Source organism: Sciurus vulgaris (assembly GCF_902686455.1).
Source record: "Sciurus vulgaris genome assembly, chromosome: 14".
Taxonomy (NCBI): domain Eukaryota; kingdom Metazoa; phylum Chordata; class Mammalia; order Rodentia; family Sciuridae; genus Sciurus; species Sciurus vulgaris.
In genome coordinates this window covers 97626543-97647890 of record NC_136475.1, presented here as the reverse complement: position 1 = coordinate 97647890, position 21348 = coordinate 97626543, and the positions used below count along the sequence as shown (strand labels likewise).

General features: G+C 60.6%; 1 protein-coding gene across 4 annotated transcripts in view; it reads right to left on the bottom strand.

Annotated features, from left to right (window-relative positions):
• EIPR1 (EARP complex and GARP complex interacting protein 1) overlaps window positions 1-21348 on the bottom strand; it is a 380793-nt gene that overhangs the window by 250350 nt on the left and 109095 nt on the right. For 3 of the 4 annotated variants that reach the window (XM_079110627.1, XM_079110625.1, XM_079110626.1), the window contains one exon: window positions 18925-19349. In XM_079110627.1, the coding sequence (XP_078966753.1) occupies window positions 19175-19349 (175 nt within the window). In that variant the 3' untranslated portion in view covers window positions 18925-19174. Of the gene's footprint in view, window positions 1-18924; window positions 19350-21348 lie in introns of those variants that run through there. The other variant, XR_013759163.1, reaches the window with a different exon arrangement.

The window sequence follows — 21348 nt, the reverse complement described above, 5'->3', positions numbered from 1 at the left end:
CAACCTCTCCGCAAAGAAGACTCCTGGCCCAGAGGGGTTCACTGGCAAATTCACGGCGTGGTTCAGGAGCGAAATCGGCCCGGCTCGCCTCCTGCACACAGGACGCCTAGCCAGCCTTGCTGAGGCCAGCAGTGGACACAGGCACTGCACAAGAACATGAGACCCACGTCCCTCCTGAACCAAAGCGAAAAGCCCCAGCGGGACATCAGCAGGTGAACCCAGGGTACTGAGGGGACGGCACCACTGAGGGGCAGTCGGTGCCGCCCACCCAGGGTTGGGCCCACAGGGAGCAACGGCAACGTGACCTGGGTAAACACAGGACGCACATTCAACAGAGCTGCCTGTCCATTCACCCCAAGAATTCCCAGATCCAGCACAAAGGCAGGGACATCGGCACCCAACCTAGAGCATCCCAGGACACTGCCAGTCGCCACCACGCACCCCTCAGAGCCCCGGGCTCTGTCCCTTCTGCGAAGGGCCGGCTCAGGGACCCCCTGCCCCTGCCCTCTGCCCCCTCCTCCCGGGTCGGGTGAGCCTCCGGCACGCCTCTCTTCCGGAAGCCTGCAAGGCGCGTGGCGTCTGCCATGTTTTCACGGTCGATGAGAAAAGAATTGATTTAGTTGAGAATTGGGTTTTAATTCAAACAAAAGTTCATTTTGCAAAAATCTGTTTTGGTTTTGCGCTTTCATTTTATTCCTATCTATAGGTTAATTAGTGTCTAAGTTTCTCATCTGAAAGTTAAAAGAAGACGTCTCTCTTTCTCTTAACCAGTGGCCGCTGGCCTGAGAACCCGGGCGTGCCAGACGTGATAAGGGACGAGAAGCCGTGGCAGCCCGGTGCCCCAGAGCCCTGCCACCCAGACAGCCATCGGGGTGAGGCTGCCAGGCCCCCAGCAGTCAGGTTGGCCGGCCCGTCCTGCGTGACTCCGCAGCCTGACCGAGCGCCTGCCCCTGGCCTCGGGTGCCCTGTGAGGGGCCGGTGGCCGGTTGTCCGCACTGGCCATGTGGTCAGGCAGGCAGGGCTGAGCCACAGGAGCTCATCAGGCCAGCGGCTGAGTGTGCAAACGCCGCGCGGTGGCACACCCTCAAGGGCCCCAGCTTCCAGTCTCATGCGCCTCAGTGGCTCTATCAAGCACTGGAGAGGAAAGGAGAGGGAGAAGCAGGCTGCAGAAGGCTTGGGGGGGCACGCCGGCCCCAGAGGGGCCCCAGCCCAGGGCCAGGCTGCGCAGGACACCCTCCAGGTCACACAGGGCCTGAGGGACATGGCCACGCCCAGCACCTCATGGGTCTGCTCTGCACGCCTCTCTCCGTGACTGTGGATGAGCCACCTAGAAACCTGCAGCAGGAGAGAGGCGGACGTGGAAGAGAAAGGAAGCGTCTGGGGGAGACCAGCACCTCCTGCTGATTCTATGTATTTGAAGGTGGTAGCGTAAGAGTGGACTGTCCAACCAGCATGGTGAAGCCTCCTGTTCACAACTCGCCCAGGGCCATCTCAGCGCCACGTCTGTGTGTGCACGTGTCACTTCGTGAGAAAGCCTTTGCTGCCTGGGGCAGAGGCGGGCTCTAGCGGGGACAGCATCAGCTGCCTCCTGTCTCACAGTCTCTCCCGCCTGCAGTTCTCACGGCCCACCATGGCCACAAGAGGCGGGGACGCCTGGCACCTGGCACTACCCAGTGAGTGGCATGCTCGAGGGGAAGTTCACACTCCAGGGACAAGCAGAAGCCCAAGGGTAGCCCTGGCACCAGGAGCAGGAGCTAAGTGCTTCTTGCTTAATGGGCCCTCAGCCCGCCCAGTGCCCTTCCCAGTGTCCTCTGGCACAATAGCTTAATTTACTGTTGTTGGCAGTTTAAGGACTGCAGCTTAATCTGCAGGATGAGGTCAGCGGAACTCCACTCTAGTCTCCAGGGTTTGCCCCACACAGTCATTTCTATTCTTCACCTTGTTCCAAGGAAGCAAATTAGAATTCTTCTTTTATAACAGGAAGAAATTCATTTATACACAGCAGGAACAGGAAATAAGTTACAACGCTGTCTTCCTTATAGAGGGAGAAGGGAAAGATATTGATTGGCACATGAAAATAACTGACACTGTGCAGGGTATTGGTGGTGCTATCATTTGAAAGGTATGTTTCCCAGCCCTTTGTCACTGAGATGCTGGGACAGGAGCTCAGCAGACAGGAACTGGGAGAGCATCAGCTGCCCTTCCTTCCCGAGTCCCGACTCCCAGACACGGAAAGGCAAACACACGTTAGGTTCCTCTGACGTTTGCTCCCCTGGCCTCTGTGCTTCCTGCAGTCTGAGCCACTTTCTCCACGGCACTGACGGGCTGGGGTGCTGGGGCAGATTCTGTGCACTCTGGAGCTGGGACGGGCAGCAGCTGGGTTGTGTGTCCTGGGACAATGAGGTCCAAGGGCCTCCAGACGATTCCCGACTCTTCTTCCACTCAGCCTGCTTCGTCTTTCCTCTCCTTCCACCCTGGGAAGTCGCTCCTCTCCTCCCTGCTTCCACAAATCAACCGTGGAGACGCCACATACCACCTGCGATTCTCACACCCTCGGGTGGCCTGCTGTCTCCAGGCTGTCTCCAGGCATTGCGGTAACGTTCTTCAACTTCGTGTCCATGTGCGTGGCTTGCACACCCAAGAAGTCCCCACCACGGAAACGCACATGGGACCCCTGCCGTGGCATGCACAAGACAGGACTCCTTGGCTGTCACAGAGACCTGGACTCAGGTGCCACTGAGGAAGACCCCACTGTGACTGCCGCTCTGGCTGCCCCTCCTGAGCTTCCTCCATCAGCTGATCAGCTGTCTGCCTGCACAGGCTGCAGTCATCTTAGCTCCATGCTTCCCTGTGACTCACCACGTGCCTCTGCCCAGCTACATCTCTAACCTCCCTTAAGAGTCGCCTCCCCTTCGATTCCACTGAGGGTTGCAGGGCCTGTTGGCCAGGGCATCTCTCTCACCTGGGTGTGAGCCCCTTGGAGCAGGGTCAAGGTCAGGTTCTCCCCTTTACTGCTCATGTCCAAGCGGGGCCTGACCCAGGCCACACCCATGGGGCGTGCCTCCCAGTGCCCTCCTGGACAGGGCTAACAGCACAGGCCTGCGCCGTGTGGCCTGCGTTCCCCGACCAGGTCTCTGTACAGTTCCCTACTGAGCAGAGAGCAGGCCCTCAGCCCTGGGGTAGCACCTCCAGACTGCTGGCTTGTGCTGCTCAAGCACTGTGTGGACGTGAAGGACCATTTGCGCCGACACTTGATCACACGGTGAGAGCGCAGAGCTCTGAGGCAGCTCTAGGCGGCAGTGGACGGAGGTGTAGACCCTGCGGGGCAGAGTGGGAGACATTCCACTGAAACACCTCGGAGGGTGGGGGCAGGACGTGTCCGGATACGCCTGCACCCCGGGCCCCCCACAGTTGTGACAGACGGATGTATGGGCCGGTGCGTGTGACCACAAAGTGCAAATCAGCACTCACCCATCACAGCACGAACAGAGAGAGGGGCCGGGGCCTCCTCGACCTGGAGATGAATCCTGCTCCCACCCCAGGCGGGGCCGTCACCCACGGCTCCGTAGGACTCCAGTTGGTGCTGTCTTTCTGGCACACAGCGTGAAAAGCTCCTGGTGGCTGTTGTGCACTGCTGGCCGCACGCGATGGGCAGCAAGCTCTGGGCAGTTCTGGCCCGTGTGTGGCAGGCAGCTGCGACTGTGCGCCCACTGTAACCAGGACTTCTGGGTGGGCGCCCCCATGGCACCTGCAGCTGCGCTCCGGACCGAGGTCAGCGCTGGCTGGAGCAGGGAGCCTGCAGACGTGTGCCAGCAGTGGCCACTGCCACTTCAGACGAAGGAACTGAGGCTGCCGGCAAGCCGCTCCCAACAACTGGGGAGCAAGAGGATCTGAAGCACAGGCCTGCGCTGGCGGGCCTCCAGAGTCCAGCTCCGCAGGCCCTTCCATGCCTGGCGCCCCTCCACAGTGCCCGCTGGGGGGTGAGCAGGCGCCACCCCACCCCGATTCCACCAGGAATACTCAGGGAAATCGCAAACCAGGGCAGCAGGGGTTCTGATGCCCCCCACACATGAAAATCCTGCCATCTCCCAGCCCAGTTCCCCTTCTCCTTTGTGACCACCTCTTGGAGTGGGCTCCAACGGGACTCGGCAAGACAGCACCACAACCAGAAAGGCAGCTTGGGCTCACCTTCCTGGTGAGGAGTCTGCAGAGTGCAAACGGGTGGAAGGGAAGCACGGACGTGGCCTCCTTGAGACAGTCGGTCACCTGCTCTGGTCACCGGCGGGGAACAGTCTGCAGGAGGGGATTTGGAGAGGGCATGACAGGAAGCTACTCTACAGCACCTGGGAGGCACCTGCTCCCACAGCCCATCCGTGGCTCCCCTGTGAGCCGCGCTGCCTTCTGAAATTGGCCAGGCTCCATCCAAATCAACACAGGATGGCGGCTACTCAGTGCAATGATGGATTCCACCCCAAACTGCAATGCATCATTTCTTGAACCACAACATGGTCTTTGCCCTATTGGATTTTTAAGCACTTTAAATCCCTCCCCTTAATAAGACTACCCAGGAGCAAAGTTTAAACAAAGGAGTAGCCACCTTAATCTTTCTTCAGTTTAATCACACCCAACACCTTGCATATTTCAAAGGGAACACACATTAACCGTTCTTAGTACGTGAATGCATGAAGGTCACACAAGATTTATTCCCTTGGCAGGATGGGGAGCCTGGCTTGACTGTCAGAAAGACAGATGCCCGTGAGTGCCAGCCCTTCATGTCCTCACAGTGTTCCTCGAGAGGGCTGGGCTGCGTCAGAGGGTGGCTGCTCTGAGCTCCTCGGGCAGTGGAGCTGCTGTCTTGGGTGCACAGGGAAGGCACTGTGATATCAGCCCTCCAGCCTTCCCGGGGTAGGCGTGGCTTCTGTGGCAGCGGGATGGGGGCGAGACTCCACGGAGCATCACCCGGGCTCTTCTTCGGGTTCGCCATGAAGACACTGTGCTGGGGCAGAGTCCTGGGCTCAGATTCTGCACCCTGGGTGCAAGTGACCCTTTGCTGCTACCAGTGGACTAAACTGGAACCAGGGGACATGTTTCATTTGCCTTGGTCCCTAGCACCTAGCACAGTGCCAGAGGTGCAGCGTGTTAGCTGGATGAATAGCCCCAAATCTGAGCTGGTGGGACCTACGCAGCAGGGCTCAGCCGTCCTGAGCACTGGAGCAGATGGAGCTGAGAATGGATGAAGTGCGGCCACTCCAAACTGGACGGCCTTTCTGAAAGGGCGCTGTCCTTTTGTGTACCATATGGACCAGTTCTGGAGCTAAGCCTGCCGATGTACTCACTCGATAATGGCACTTATTAGAGGTCTAGGGCCCAGGCACTATGGTAGGTACGGAGAATTCAAAGATGAGCATGGATCACGATTTCTCTCCATGTTTTGGGCTCTAACCCCTGAATATCAGCCCGGAAATAAGATGATGGCTTTAAATGTAACGCATCAACAGTGAAGTAGAAGTCCACATCTGAATGAACTGGGAGGGGTGGGGGAGTGCTTGCCCAGCTCACTCGAGGACCTGAGTTTGATCCCAGCACCACAATGTTTTTAAGGAGGACAATGCGGGCAGGCACAGCCACCCACAGGCCTATGAAATCCAGCCCACTGCGACACAGGGAGGAAGTTCTGGCTCCCCTCCTGTGGCCCTGCAGCGAACTCACGCCGCCTCCTCCCCGGGCTGCGGTTCCACCTGGGGCATGAGAAGCCTGGGCATGTGGCCACAATTCACGGCCAGCCTCTGTGTCCTGGGTCGGGGGTGCTTCCCAGGAGAGTGGGCCAGGCTGCAGGCAGCACAGACGGGCTCGGCCCAGAGGTGAGGGCAGGGACATAGAGGCAGGAGCCACGCGCACACCTGGGAGGGAGCCAGATGCTGCCTGCAGGGCTCGGCCTCTGGGTGTCTGCTCACACCCACAGGCTCCCCACAGCAGGGCCGTCCAGCCGGCTGACTCAGCAAGCAGGTCTGCACGCGCCTGGTGCTGGGGCCGCAGTGCTGCCTCTCTTATCCAGCTGGAACACGTCTCCCGGGACCCCCACCCACTCAGTCTTTGGTTTCTTCAGCTTCCAGAACTTAAACTCTCCTCTAGGTGCATGAGAGTCCCCAATATTCAGACCACCCTCCCCTTGCCCTGACCTTCCTTCCTAGTCAGTGGGTTCCATGTATGACGTGGACGTGAGGCTGCCGTAGACTGTGCAGCTTGGGCAGCCCCATTCATGCATCCACATCCGCATGCTCAATAAGTGGGGAGCAGAGAGCAGAGACCTGTAGCCTGGCCAGCCAGGACGATCTGTCCAGTCTCAATTGCAGACCTGAGGCCCCGCGTGCCTGCCGACGCGGTGGCGCCTCCCAATTCCCATCACGGGATGAGAAGAGGGTCCTGCCTGCAGGAGAGCTCAGAACTTTCCGGAACCACGTGGGTGTGTGTCTGGTTCACATTCCCTCCCTGACGCAGGCCAGGTGCAGCAACTGGCTGCTGGGTCCAGACCCTGAGGATACTGACACACCTGTAAACAACCTCCATGAGCAAGAGGAGCTCTCAGGTATGGGCATCACGCAGATGGCTCCTGTGGCCTGCCTGCCCAGGACGTGTCTCGGACTTGGGCAGAGCACTCAGCACCTCGCCTGGGTCCCCACCAGAGTCACTGCTTGCCATGACTAGGGAAGCCATGCATTCCACGTTTTCTGGGGACGGCGATGGCCCAGCACCAGGGCCCTGGCCCCGAGATGTAGGTGGGCTGCGCCCATGGCCCTCCCTACCACGTGCTGCTGAAGTGGCACCCCAGGGCTGAGACTCTTCACGGGGACACTTGACCTAGGCTGGGATGAGCAATGGAGAGGGACCCTTTCTTTTTCTTGTCTTCTAAAGACAGTCATCTTGCTTTGTTGCCCAGACTGGCCTCAAACTCCCAGGCTCCAGGAATTCTGCCTCAGCCTCCTGAGAAGTTGGGACTACAGGCACCCAGCTAAAAACTGGTCCTTTCTTGAGAATCATTTCCTTGGCACAGAGGACAGCCTGGTGTGAGGCAGCAGGAGGCCTGCAGGAGGCCTGCAGGGATGGGCAGCCTCTGCAGCACCCATTCTGCTAGCACACTTCTGCATTTTGCAGCTCCACCCCCGGGCCCCTCTGGCCCAGAGCTTGGTGCATTCAGCATACCGATGCACTGCCACTCACAGCCCAGCTGCCCTGGACCTCGGGTGTGGAGAGCTTTCTGAGCCGGCAGCAGCCCCATCTGAACATAGCTGGAGGTGAGGGCAGAGCTCCCTGGACCACGAGAGCCCACCCTGGCCTGGAGCGAGGGAAAGGTGTGCGCTGATTCTGTCACAGCTGGACACAGCTCTGGGCCCTGGTAGGGAGCTGGACAGGGAGAGGCAGGGCCAGCCTGCACTGCCCCCGACGCCTGGCACTCTTCCCATAGCCTGCAGGCACGGCCAGCTCTGCTCTGGGCAGAGGCCCAGCAGTTTCAGGTCGGAGTGAGCCCCAAAACCAGTGGGCTGGAAGGGCCTTGGAGGTCACAGATCAGCTTCCTGGCTTTGCACAGAGTAGCAGGGACCTGATCCACATCAGTTGGGCAGAAGGTGGCAGAGGGACAGGACTGGCCATTCATGACTGTGTGGCCACAGGGTGCTGCCCTGAGATGTCTGTCTGCAACCCTCCAAGCCCAGCTCTTCCATCGTAAGTTGGCCTCACCTGTGCCGATGGGCGAGGAGGCTGGTGGGCTCAGCGTTCATGGGGCTGCCTCTGGGAGGCACGAGCCTCATCCCAGCAGACACCGCACTAGGGAGAAACCAGCAGGCACAGTCCTGCCTCCAGCTGCCAAGATTCCATCCGTGGCTGACAACAGTCAGAACTGTGAATCTGTCCAGCTCGCCTTACCAGCAGGACTGCAGCCCCACTGAATGTGCACTGGGGTCACCTGCTCTGGGCCCCCCAGGACACACCCATGCATGTGCTTCTGAGGTGACATCCAAGGTGCATGATCTGTCTCTGTCTGCAAGTGTTCAGTCTGGGGAAGACAAGCCGGGGCCAAAAGCACAGTAAAAGGAGGATGTCGGGCCAGCCGTGCTGACCCACCCACAAAGCCAGTCCAGCCAATGCCCAAACCAATTCAAACGGCCACGTTCACCTGAGATGTACTGAGACTCTAGAACACACACCCAGGGCCATCTGCCAAGTGTCCACTGGGCTGAGACACCTACAGAGACAGACAGCATCACGATACCTCCGTACAAGACCCCTTCTTGCAGTGGGAGAAGTGGGCACCAGAAGGTAGGGCTTTCTCCTGGCCTCTGGGACTGCAGGCCACGAGCAGCCCTCCTGCACCAGGCTCGGCCGCAGAGGCAGCACACAATGACAGCGCGAAGGCAGCCCGGCAGCACCGTTTCCCATACGCTTATTAAGCACTGAGACACAACAGGGCGTGAATTACGAGGCAATAACTCACGCCTGGAAGCAATTTCAGACACAAAGTCGAAGGATCCATCATTACCATATATTCAGTTCTATTTTTCTTTTTCATGCTATAAAAAATCATGTCTAAGTCTCCTAAAACCATCATACTTACATCAAAAAGTGGATTAGGCTATCAACTTCGACAGTTTAAGATAAACCAGCCACTGAGCAGGAAAACTCCTAGGAGCTCTTAGGTCTGGGTCCTGTGCTGGGAGATGATGATAAACACCGGTTTCTTTTCCTTGCTGTAGGAAAAAACAGCAAAATGGAAGCTCCCCACCCCATAGCCTGGTGGCTAGGCCGACCACCCTGAGGCCAGCCGCCGCCTGGAGCACAGGCCACACGCAGACTCTCCTTGTGCAGCAGACACCGGGGCGAGGGTGTCCAGAGGCAGTGACAGGGCTGTGACCAGGCGCTGACGGCGGCTGGCTCGCGGCTCCTGCGGCTTCCTGTGCACTCTGCAGTGTCCCTGCCCCTGCCACCCCTAATGAGGAAGGCACATGGTGAAGGGCTGGGCATCCCGGAGAAGAGGCCCACGGGGCAGCTCGGGTGCTGTGGCCACCCCTCCCTGGGAAGCTAACGACGGCCCGGGGCCAGCCGGAGGGTGGTGGCGGCAGCCTGCCACGGCTCATTACCGTAGACACCCCTCTGCGGGCGCTGGCTTGGGGCCCAGCTGGGGATTCATTAGCTGTGGCAGAGAAGCCAACGATCCAGAGAAACGAACGTTCGCAGGAAAGCCCCTTCCCCTTCCTGTTCTATCAGCCTAAGGGGGGACACCCTCTGAAGCCTCCTCTCTGACAGAGAACGCCCAGCCACCCCAACTCCACCCCCCCAGGTCCGCCCAGCGTCCTGGCCTGCACGGACGAGGGGCACGACCCAGCGTCCTCTCCTTGGGTCCCAGCGAACACTGGTGGGAGGCGCTTGTTTCTCAGGCGAGGCGGGGCAGTCCTGGGCCTCAGACCCACGCTCACCTGGCCTGCCTAGGGCCAGCCACGGGCCTCAGTGCGTCCACTCAACTCTGCTCCACACTGTTTGGGCACCTGGGTCAGAGGGTCCCTCGGAGAAATGAAGTTTAGGAGCTGGTCTTGCCCAGGCCCCTGCTCTCCGTCCTCCCCTCCGCAGAGATCTGCACTTCCTGGGAGGCCGGGAACTCCGCGTGCCTGGCTCCACGCCCCAAGGGGCGGGGTCTCCGCCGTCCCCTCTGGCCCTGACTCGCTGACCCGGCTGCCCCTGGGCCAGCCCACTCGTGGAATGGATCATCCCCTCCGCCACGACAGCCGCACCTCCAATCGCGCGTCGCTGTGCAGCCGCGGACACCTCCTTCCACTGATGGGCCGGAGGCAGTGGAGATGCCCTTCCTCCCTCTGCCCGGGTTGGCTGACGGTGTTCTAGCAGACTCTGCGCCTGTCCCTGCAGGCCTGGGCTCCTTCCACCATCATTTGTCCACACTGGGGTGGGGCCTCCGCCCCAGGATGGTCTTGCTCGGAGGTCCTGCTGCCTCACCGCCCACAGGGCCGGAATGGCAAGCAGGGCACTGGTGGTGAGCCCCAGCCCACTTCTCTGTCACCCGATTCTGTCTCGCTGCCGAGAGGGACAGAGGGAACATGCAGCCGCCCTGGCTGTGGTCTCACAAGCTGCTCTTCCCACTTGGGACCTGCATAGCCCAGAGCAGTATTGATGGTCTCAGGGGCAGCATGGTCGCACTGGACCCACCTCGGTCCCCAGTGGCCATGCGCCTTAGCAGGCGGTGTATTCTCATAGCAGAAGGAAGGGTCCAGTCAACCTCAAGGGCTGCCTGATGCAGGCAGACGGAGGTCAGCACAGCACAGGAGCTAAGCTGTTCCTCCAGGCTCCGCAGCCAGCGCCAGTGGTGGCTCATCCTCCGTCAGGCCAAGCCGAGCCCAGGCGGGATCCTGCTACCTGAGCATCTGAACTGCTGGCCCTGCCTCCGACGGCAGTCACACCAGGCTTCCCCAGCCTGTGGCAAGGCCACTGAGAGCACCAGGTGAGCACAGAGGCCTCAAGAGTCAGGAGTGCTTTTGGCTATTTTTCTGTTTCATTTGACCCCATAAGAAGCAAAAATCCTAGATTGTGGAACCAACCAAGATTGATGAATGGATAAAGAAACTGTGATGTATGTAAACAGTGGAATATTACTCAGCCATAAAGAAGATTAAAAGTATGGCAATTTGTGGTAAATGGATGAAGTTGGAGAATATCATGCTAAGTGAAATAAGCCAAGTCCAAAAAACCAAAGGCCGAAAGTTTTCTCTGATAAGTGGATGATGATACACAATGAGGGGGGTTGCAGGAGGGGCAAGATAAGAATGGAGGAACTTTGGATTGTGTAGAGGGAAATGGGGTGGGGGATGGGGAAGGAAAGATGGTGGACTGAAACAGACATCACTACCCTATGTAGGGTATGATTACACAAATAGTGAGTGTACATCGTGTACAACCATAGAAATGAAAGTCCCACCCCATTCATATACAATTAATCAAAATGCAGTCTGTAAAAATTTTAAAAAAGAAATCCTGCTGTCTTTAATGTCTGGCAATGCACAAAGGGAAACAAACCTGTGCAGCAGCCTGTGCCTCAGGGTCACCCCGGGGAGCCTTGCTCTCCAACCCCCTTTGAGGGGCACAGTGGCCTGAAGAGGGGCTGCCTGCCTCCCCGCTGACAGTGCGGCTCCAGCACAGGCTCCCTGGCCCTGCTTCGGCAGCGCCCCGATAGCTGCCCTGCACCCTGCAGCTCCCGCCCCGCCCCGCCCCGCGCAGGCCTGCTTCTAGAGCCCCGCTGCCCCTCGCCCCCTGCGGTCCTGCTTCTAGAGCGCGGCTGCCCCTCAGCTCCCTGACGGCCCTGGCTCCCACTCCGCTCTGCCCCCTGTGCCCCACGGACTCCAGTAATGCTGCCAGAGACCCATGGGCACCAGGGGGGCGTCTGGAGCTCTGGGCAGGACAGTGTTGGGGGCGGCTGTCCAGCATGCGCTGTGCTGGTGACGTGCTCACTGGATGAGTGGCCCCAGGGAAGAGGCCAGAGGGGTGTCAGGCTAGGGCGCGATGCTCTTCAGACCCTGTGTCACCCACGGCTGTGGCTGACACTGGGCCCCCAAGTCAGGGGAGAGAAATGGAAGCGAGATGCTGCTCAGTGTCCCTGAGCAGGACATGTGGCCGCCGGCCCAGGCACTGTGGGCATCTGTGCTACACAGGGGGAGAAGGAAGAAGGGAGTCACATGTGCCCTGTGGCCTTGGGAGGCCCATGCGCTCAGCTTCAGCTCCCTCAGTTGGCAGGGACACGCCTGCCCCGGCTGCATCGCAGGCAGAAGTGTTCTTGAAACACCCTGCAGTTGTTGGCCCTCTGCCAAGCGCCGACCGTCAGGAAGGCCTTGGACATGCTCTCAAGAAGCCCACAGAAACGGTGGCAATGGTCACCTTCTGTCAAACTCGAAAGCTGGCATCAAGCCCACGAGGGCTGGGGCTTACCCAAGGCCAGGCTGCCTAGGAGGGAGCCGCCAACCGTCCCCCCTTCTCTGCTGCCCCCACTGCACTGCCCGCTGCCCCTGCCCCTCCAGTCCACCTCCAGGGTTCCGCAGAGCAGCCCCCAGTCTGGGTGGTACTGGGGCTCAGCCATGACAGCTCTCCGCTGCCCTTGGGACGCAGGGAGCTGAGCGGCCCCAGCCCCTTTCCCTGGATCAGCCATGTCCACTCACTGGACATGTCTGACATACTGACATACTGGCACTTCCTGCCAGGCCCTCTAGATGGGGACAGGAGGCTGAGCACCACAGAGAAGAGTCACCGGACTCGCGCCTGCCTGACCAGTCCTCTATCCTCACCAGGGAATGGCGTCCGTGCCCAGAAGCGGCTCAGTGAGCGCGTTGGGAGGACTTGCTCAGGTCACAGGCAGGTCGCGGCCTTAATGAGCACTGCAGTGGTGTGGAGGCACCAGGCAGGAGGACCAGCCCAGGGAGGGCCAGGCTGAGAAAGTGACTCTAGGCCCAAGCAAAGCGGGCATCCTGCTCCCAGGGCTCGCCCGCGGGGCAGGCCCAGCACCACCGCCCTGCTTCGCAGAACGTGGGCTCTCCCCTGAAGCGGCAGCTCCTGAAGGCTCCGAGGGGCCGAGAGGCTGCCTCTATGCAGCAGGAGAAGCAGGGCCAGGGCCCGGGCAGGAGCTGCCTGGCCCATCCGCACCTGGCTTGGCCCTGCTCAGAGCTCACTGCTCTCGGCTGCCTCCCAGTGCCCAGAGCCCCAGGGGTACCCGTCCTGGTCCTTACTGGCTCCTGCTGCTGGGAGCTTGGGCACAAGAGTGTCCTGGGCCTCACTATCCCCGCCGGCTTTCCTCTTGTCATTTCCCGTCTTTGACATAAAATGCCAGTGTCTCAGGCGGACGTCCAGCTAACACCATCCCTGCCTCAGGCCTGTGTGGGTGGGCCCCGCGTCTTCTTGGAAAGGCTGAGGCACCCCCAGGCCACCACAGAACCTCTTCATCCCAAGCACCTGGGGAGCACCCTGCCAGGGGCAGGGGTAGTACAGGAGTTGGGACACGGTCAGCCCCAGCAGGGACTAACCAATGCCTACGCAGCACTCGCCACGCCGGCACAGTACCACGCGTGTCCTTGTCAGTGACTCCCAGGCCACCCCGGCCGTGGGTGCTGGGGTCGTCTGGGGTCATCTGGTGGCACAGTGAGAGCAAGGGCACTTGGCCAGAGGCGCAGGGGGAGCCAACAGGCTGCAACGGCCTGGCTCCTGCTATCCCGCCTCACTCTGACCGGAGGCTCCTCCTGCTGTGGGCAGGTCCTGGGAGGAGCTGCAGGAGTGTCCGGGGATGACTGTAGCTCACCAGGTGATGGGCCACACAAGGAACCACTGGACGTCAGTCAGACTCCAGGGAGGCCGGCCCTCTCCAAGCCCAGGGCCCCTCACCGGCTGAAGCAGCAGTAGCAGCTGTGGGAGGCAGAACGGGCTCTGGCCCAAGGCTGGTTAGAGGACTTGGCGGGTACCCAGGTGGGAAGGGGTAGCCCGAGGCGGGTGGATGGGAGAGGGCAGCAGCTTGCCTGGAAGGAGGGTGTGGTGACCGTGGGAGGTGGGATTGGTCAGCAGGGTCCAGAATCCCCATGGTGAGGCAGATTTAGATCCCAGGTCTGTCTGGTTTCAGAGAGGTAACAGGTGCACCCTCTGCATGTTCTGTGACAGTGTCCAGGTGCTGCTCTCTGGTCACCATGAAAGGCCTTGCAAGAAGGGCGGGCTGTCCACACCGAGAGGGGAGGTGTTCCCAGGTGGAGCTTTGCTCTGTGGGGTTCGGGAACTGCAGGCCAGGGACCATGGGTGCAGCTAACTCCCTCTGCCTTCATCACTGCAGTCCTGCCTGACCTAGGTCCTAGGCCAGTGAGCCCCATGGTCTGCCACTGCGGCTGTACAGGCCCAGCCTGAACAGCATCCAGCATGAAGCTGTCCAGTCAGCCAGTCCACACACATCCAGTCAGTGCCACCTGTGTGCCGGCAGGGTGTGGTGTTGACCAGAAGCACCTGACCTCTCATGGCCTGGTCAGGAGAGACTGGCCCATTGCTAAGTCCAGAGAGTGGGATGGGCATGAGGGGTTGGGCAGCTGGTGCAACAGATGGCAGAGGCCCCTCTGACACGTGGCCCTCAGGAGGCAGGTGCCCGAGGGGCCGGGGGTGCAGGCCTGAGGGGAAGCTTGAGCTGGAGAGGGTCCTCTGGGGGAGGAGCAGGGGCAGGGTGGAGCTGGAGAGGAGGCGGGCCCATGCCAGCCAGGCCCTGCCCATGCTCAAGTCTGGACTGGGCACACAGGCTGAGGGTCCTGCCCAACAGAGGTGCTAGACCTGGGAATGCCAGGCCTTGGGAGCCCCCACACAGACAGCATGGAGAGCAGCAGCCATGGAGACAGACCGATGCCTGGGTGGCAGGGCCCCGAGGAGACGCATCCCACACTGTGGGCTCTGGAGCAGGGGCATGGATGAGGAAGGCCAGCAGCCAGCAGCAGCATGCAACACTCTGTCCTTAAGAATATTCTGGATGCCAGGAGACCTTCCCTTCCCGCAGCCCAGGGGTTCCCTGCGTCAGGCAAGTCAGCAAGGAAGGTCAAGGGTCATGTACCAAAGAAACCAGTGCTGTAAAGGCCTGAAGTGGCAGGTGTGGGGCCACTGGGGACACACCGATGGTCACCTGGCTAAAGGGGGCAAGCCAGGGCAGGGCTCTGGCGTGGGAAGCAGAGCAACCCCAGCCCCTGGTCTTGGGCCTGTCAGATTCTGGGCCCACCCCTCTGACCTGGCCTGGCCACTTCCTTCCTTTTTCTCTCCTCTCCCCCGTTCCTCTCTGCCCACCCTCGGGCCGCAGACTTGGGCAAGAGCAGCAGGCTGGCTGCCCTGGGAAGGCCCTCTGCTCCTCTTGCCCAGGCTGTCCAGAAGTCCCTGTGGTTCAACGGTAGCCTGCCCTGCATAAGCCCCCACTTACTGGCTGCCTTCTATCCCTTGGTGACACCCAAGTGACAGTCTGTCCAGGCTTAATGCCGGGCAGCCTGCTCCTGACCCCACGAGTCCTTCGCACGCAGGCCAGGCAGCACCCGGAAGCGCTGCCTTCTGCCACCTGGCCCACGGAGGCAGGCGAGCTGCCCTCTCCCTCATCCTCCTGTCCCCTCACAGGCCGACCGGCAGCTCGAGCAACAGCTACTTCCCTTCCTAAGGACAAGGGGCCTCCAGCTAGATCAGGAGGCTGTGGTCAGGGCTCGGGATTCTGCCCCTTCACAGAGGACCCCAGGAAGCCGGCATAGGGCTGCTCTGGTGCGCCCGCTCCCGCTCCCAGGGACGCCGTGCTACCGTCTCCTCAGCCCCCCGGCCCGCCGCACTGGTCAGTCGTGAGTCTGTGAACAAAATGCCAACAACTGAGAGGTCAACACTTTCCACGGCAGGCAGAGCACCGCCCGAGCCCAGAGTGAGGCAGAGGCGGGTGAGGAGGGCCGCCGCTCGGCAGCCAGGAGGCAGAGGGTGGCAGGGCAGGGCCGCAGGGCAGATGCCTGCTCCCAGGGCAGCGGCAGGACCCGCTGCCCAGCCCTGTCCGCCTGCCCACGTTGCCACCAGTCAGCCTCCCAATTCAGTCAGCACCGCTGCCACCGCCTCAGAGGAGTTCTGGGGAGACCCCGTGTCAAGACCGTGATCCCAGGTCCACGGCTCCCCAACCCCCACACCCATGTCCACGGCGGCCCTCACCCCAGTCAACCCCTGACCGCCATGCCACAGCGTCCACAGCGGCCCCCACCCCAGTTGACCGCCGACCCCCACGCCCACATCCTCGCTGGCCCTTGCCCCAGTCGACCCCAGACCCCCATGCTGCTGTGTCCATGGCGGCTCTCCCCCCCATCTGATGCCCACCAGCAGCACGGGAATGCTGGCCCCTTTCCCGGTCAGGTTCCACTCTACCCATCTCCCATAGCCTCTGCGTGCTGGTCCCTTCCTGGCTGACGGTCCACCCACTGCCTCTGTGGGTCCTCACGGTGGGCTCACCCTGCCCTGCATACGATGCCCACTGCTCAGGCCCAGGGCATGGCCACTCGTGCCCAGACGGGCACACCACCTCCTCCCGCAGCCGCTGGCCCTCGTGAACTCTCAGCCCCTAACGCTGCCTCCCCTGGCCGCTCGCCATCTGAAGGGCACCTCCAGCCCTGCCCAGCCCAGCCCAGCCCCTCAGTGGCTCCCTGCCCCCAGGCCCTGGGCCACAAGGATCCTCTTGGTGGCACACCTTCTGACCTGCCGTGAGCCCCCTCCCACAGGCATCCAGAGCCCACGCGGGGGTCCCTGCCACCTCTGCATCCACGTGAGTCGGCATGTCACCAGCATCTCCAGAGTTCCACTCCAAGTGGCCTCACTGACCCGCCCTCACCACAGCAGCCGAGTGACCACTCTTGGATTCCAGAGCGCTTGTCCTGAGGTGGACTGCACGCTCCCTGGTCTTCCCACCACATGCAGCACGGAGTGACCACAGGAGAGGCTGCCGGGCCAGCCTGCAGACCCGGGAAGGACACTGCTCTCTGAAGGACCACAGGCCAGCTCCAGGCCCAGCACGTCACATTCTGTCCCCCACAACCCCGGCCAGCACTCCCTGCAGGCCTCGACTGGACACGGGCATGGGCAGTTCTGAGGGTGGGGCAGGATGAGGGCCCTGGCACCCACAGACTGTGGGACTCTGCTGTCCCCAGAAGAGCGGCTGATTCCCAGGTCCCGCCCTGTGCAATTCTGTGGGGCAGCAGCCACAGGGGCCCACAGACACCTCAGACTGAGGACACTGACCCTTCCTCCAACCAAAGGGAAAGGGACACCAGTGGCCACTAGCTCCAGACACAGGCATGGCCACTGAACGGGCAGTAACCAGGGGAACAAGGCCCCAGTGTGACGCTGGAAGGCTGAGAAGGGAGCCCCAGGAAGCCAGAAGTGCTGGAAAGCCCCCAAACAAAGACACCCAGGAGTTGCTCACGGAGTCCCCGACAAGCCTGGAACAGGACAGTCAGGACACAGGCCCACGGTCAGGGCCTGATTTCTGAAAGAGGAGCTGAGTCACGGAGGAGCCCTCTTCACCAATGACACCGGATGCTGAGCACGTCTACGTAAGAAGAGGTGAACCACAACCTAAAACTCACACCCGATGTAAATACCAACCCCAAAGGGGTCACGGGTGCCAGTGTGGATGGTGAACCTTCCAAGGACCCGCGAGGAGACCCGGGTCACTGGCGAGGAGTTCCCAGGGGTGCCGAGGAAGAGAAGCCCTGAGGAACAACTGGAAAACTTCTGTCTGATCCCAGTTACGCTGGAGCCCGAGACCGGAGGGCCGCAGTTTCAAGGCCAGCCTGGGAAGCACAGTGGGACCCTGTCTCAAAATAAAGCACAGAAAGGGCTGGGACGCGGGGCGGGGGCACAGCGCCCTGGGTTCAACACCCACCGCCAAACCAGAGGGAACGCCTTCTCTGTGGGAAACGGGATAAGAGGCCTGAGCACCAGGAGAGGACATCCGAAGCCACACGCTGGCAAAGGACCCACGCCCCCCACAGAGAACTGCCGAGACGGAGAGCAAGGCAACGAGGTCAGCCATCAGACTTCAACTGCATGTGCGCCCAGGGACCTGCTCAAGCTTGGGCCATGGCCATGCCTCTGGCAAGGGGCAGGGGTCACTCTGTGGGGGTCGATGACAGTGCTGCCCTGAAGTCAGGTGGCAGCATCACATGAGACCGGGTGCGCTTGCCATGGGACCCAGCAGTCCACGTCTCGGGGCCAGCCTGGGCAGGGTCAGACCCTGGCCCACACGTGTGGTCACTGGTCACCATGCAGCTCTGGGTTGGCTACATCGTGTCAACAGCACTCTGGACACAACAGGCATGGACAGGGCCGCCCTGCAGGTCAGCCTGCCAGCTGCTGCCCTTCTCCAGGGGTCTACCGGCCAGTGTTGGGGAGCTCTGTGCACGTCACCAAAGCGCAGGAGACGCGAACACCCTTCAGTGGGCAGGGACACTCACGCTGTGGGTCCCACAGGGGAGTACGAAGGCAAGGAGGGACGGGGTCCAGGCACAGCCACAGGAGTGTCTCCCAGGCAGAGGCTGCGCCATGGCGCCGGGGGGCGTGGCGATGGAGGGAGGGGCCTCAGTGAAGGGTCTGCACCTCCCAGAGACCCGCCCTCGGTGCTGGTGGGCAGCAACACCGGCCGCCAGGCGGAGGGAGCCGGAGCTCCGCACGCTCTGGCTGCCAGCTCCGGCTCCACCCTGGGCCCTGCCCGCCGAGGCTCCCACGGCCAGGTCCAGGGCGTCCCAGGGAACACAGGCCAAACCAGGAGAGCAGTGCTTCCTGTCAGAGCGGGCTGAGGTGGCAGGACACAGGTCACAGGGCCAGGTGGACCCTGCTGGCTCCTGCAGCTCTCCCTCGTTTCCCCTGCGGACACTGGGGGTCACGGCGGAGTGCCATCACGTGCAGGGACACCCGCCAGGCGGAGTCCCGCCTCCTGCCCAGCGGTTTCTCTGGGGTGGACGGTGCACCTGACCTCCACAGAACAGCCCAGACTGCCAGGGGGAGACACACAGCTGTGCCCGGGTGCTGGGGCCCCTGAGTTCAGGCTGACCACCGCTAGGAGGCAGGGAGTGGGCGGTGGTGGCCCGCGGCAGAGCAGTGCCCAGTGCTGACTCCTGCAATGAGACAGAACAGCAAAGGCCAGCTGGGCGGAGCCTGGATGGTGTGCAGACCAGGGGAGGTGTGGAGGCCAAGGGGACTCGGCCTCAGAGACTCAGCCCCAGCAGCCAGACCCCACGAGGGGCCCCCCGCATAGCAGGGAGCTCTGCTGATGCCCCCGCTGCACACCTGCCCCTTCTGGGCTGGGACAGGAGAGACGGCGACCGGTGTGCCGTGCAGGAGGCAGAGCCCTGGAGGAGCAGGCGCGGCAGTCACACCAACTTTATTTCACTGGATCGGTCAGCACGGCGGGAAGGACCAGATGGTGTGCCTGGATCTCCCAGTGCCCAGCGCGGGCTGCGCTGGCGCCCCGCCTCCCGCCCCAGGAGGTCAGGTGCTACTGGGGAGGCTCCCCTGAGCAGGCGGTGCCGGTCCTCCCAGAGAGACGCGACTGCAGGACGCACTCCAACAGCAGGAAAGATTTGAGATTGCCGAGAGGAAGGACAGGTGCCAGGCGCTAGAGCAGTATGTGGTACTTCAGTGCCCTGGGCACCCTGTTGATGACCAGCCTGCCATCATAACTCAAAGAGGCAAACAGCCACGGGTCAGCCGAGGACCAGTCCACGGCGTATACGCTGTCTTCATGCTCCTCGTACGTGGCGATGACATTGTCCTGCAGGGGCTCCTTGCTCCTGCAACCCAACAGAGAAGCGCTGTGAGTGAGGCCCCAGGGCAGCAGGGGACAGGGGCGGGGGAGCCCACTCGGCCTGGCTGAGGCCAATGTGGTCCCCTGGCTGTGGGGAGACGGCGTCCAGTGACCTGGGCATCAAGGACGTCTGCAGCACAGCGGTTCCTCTAGTCCTCGGGCTATGGGTACCTGGGTGGGCTGCCGTCGGACAGCGTGAGGCCCCGTGGCTCGGGGAAGGGCTGGGGAAGACTCCTCCACACCCGAGGACAGCAGCCCATCAAAGCTCCCAGGAACTGAGCTGGTAGCATCTGGCCAACAGAGGGGTCAGGCACCCAGAGGGTGCGCGGGGCCGAGCAGGAGGCAGCCTCCGCACCTCCATGGAGAAGCTCAGGCCTAGAGGCCTGCAAGGACCTCATGCCAGAATGATGGGGACAGTCCACTACCACCTGCAGGCATGAGCAGTGTGATGGGCTGACAGATCTGACTCCATGAGAATGTTCTAGGCCAGACTCTAAGGGAAATGACTGGACAGACTCCATTCTGCTCTGAGACTCCATGTTATGTAGGCAATAAGCTTCTCCCATGGGAACACCCTGCCTCTGTGCCCATCATCAGTTACTTGGTGTGACATGTTTAATGATATACAATGGCAACTCCTATGTAGTAAAGAATTGCTCTCTTTTGATCCCTATCGCTCCTAAACAATGTACCATGTGAACAGTGATCGTGTGGATGTTAGCAACCATTCTTTAGTTTGTACCTAGGTGAGGGTCATTTTGACCCACGTCCCCCTCTGTCGATGATCTCATGATGTTAATGTGTAATTTTGAATCATAGCAACAGACACTTATGATTGATGTGATTTTTGGTGTAACAAACCCTCCAACCCTGTGGTCGGGGCTGTTCTCCCAATAGCTATTTTTTGGGGCATTGTGTGAGACAGTCAGCAGCCGGCTAATAAAGACTCTCAGATTTGGACTCCTCAGTGGTGATGGGTCTGTTAAGTTGCGCCCCATAACATTTGGAGGCCCCAGTGAGATCCTCGCTGCCTGGTAGGTAACCACCGCTCACCACGGACCTGGGAACTCCTGTGGAGGGGAGGGGCCACAGCGTTGCTCCTAGGGGAGGACCTCTGAGAGACGTTCCTCAGCCCCAGGCTGCACGGTCTGTGGAGCCCGCCCCAGGACTGAGCTAAATTCTCTGAGAGTCACCTGTTTCTGCACCCCTGGGGGACTGGTAAGGCTGTTTCTGGTGGATCACATCTGGGGACTCTGAGGAAGGCTGGACGCAGCATTTTCTCAAGTCTGGGTCTGGCAAGACATTGCTCAGTTCCTCTGGTCTGGAATCTGGAGTGGCCACTTGTCTGTGTCTTTGGTGTTTTATCTGTTCTGTGTTTGTTTGTCCTTTTCTGTTTTTTGTTGCCCTTAAGTGTAAGCCTGGGTCAGTCTCCCTCACGTCAGTCATGTGCTCCCCTCCAGAGCATGTTAACTGATTTCCAGGAATTCCAGAAGAGGGCCAGTGACTACGGAACCCGCTGCAATGTCTTTCTCTAAATTCTGTGAGAGAGAATGACCAACTTTTGAGGTCAGATGGCCCCCTCAGGGGACCACCAAATTGTCTTTGGGCAGCCTGAACAATCTGATCAAATGTTGTATAGTCAAATTTGGAGAAAAATGGTTAAAAAGGTTTTTAATCATGTTCACTGAAGCTTACATTAAAATGTAAACTGCTGCCAATAGGAACTTCCAACTATTGGAGTTGGTCCACCAAAACGCCAGGCTAAAATTTTGATGGCTGCCATCCAAGAGACCAGGAAAACTGGTTTAGAACAAGACCTCAACCTGAGGGGGCTCTCCCAGGAGACCAATGGAAGCAGCTCCCTTGCTGTTTCTTCGTGAAACTCCTTCAGGGAGGGGTAAGGATAACCTTTGTCTATATTCTCTTTATTCCTTTTCATTTCTGACGAGAGGGACCACATCAGGATGGAAGCCAAAGACTTTCAA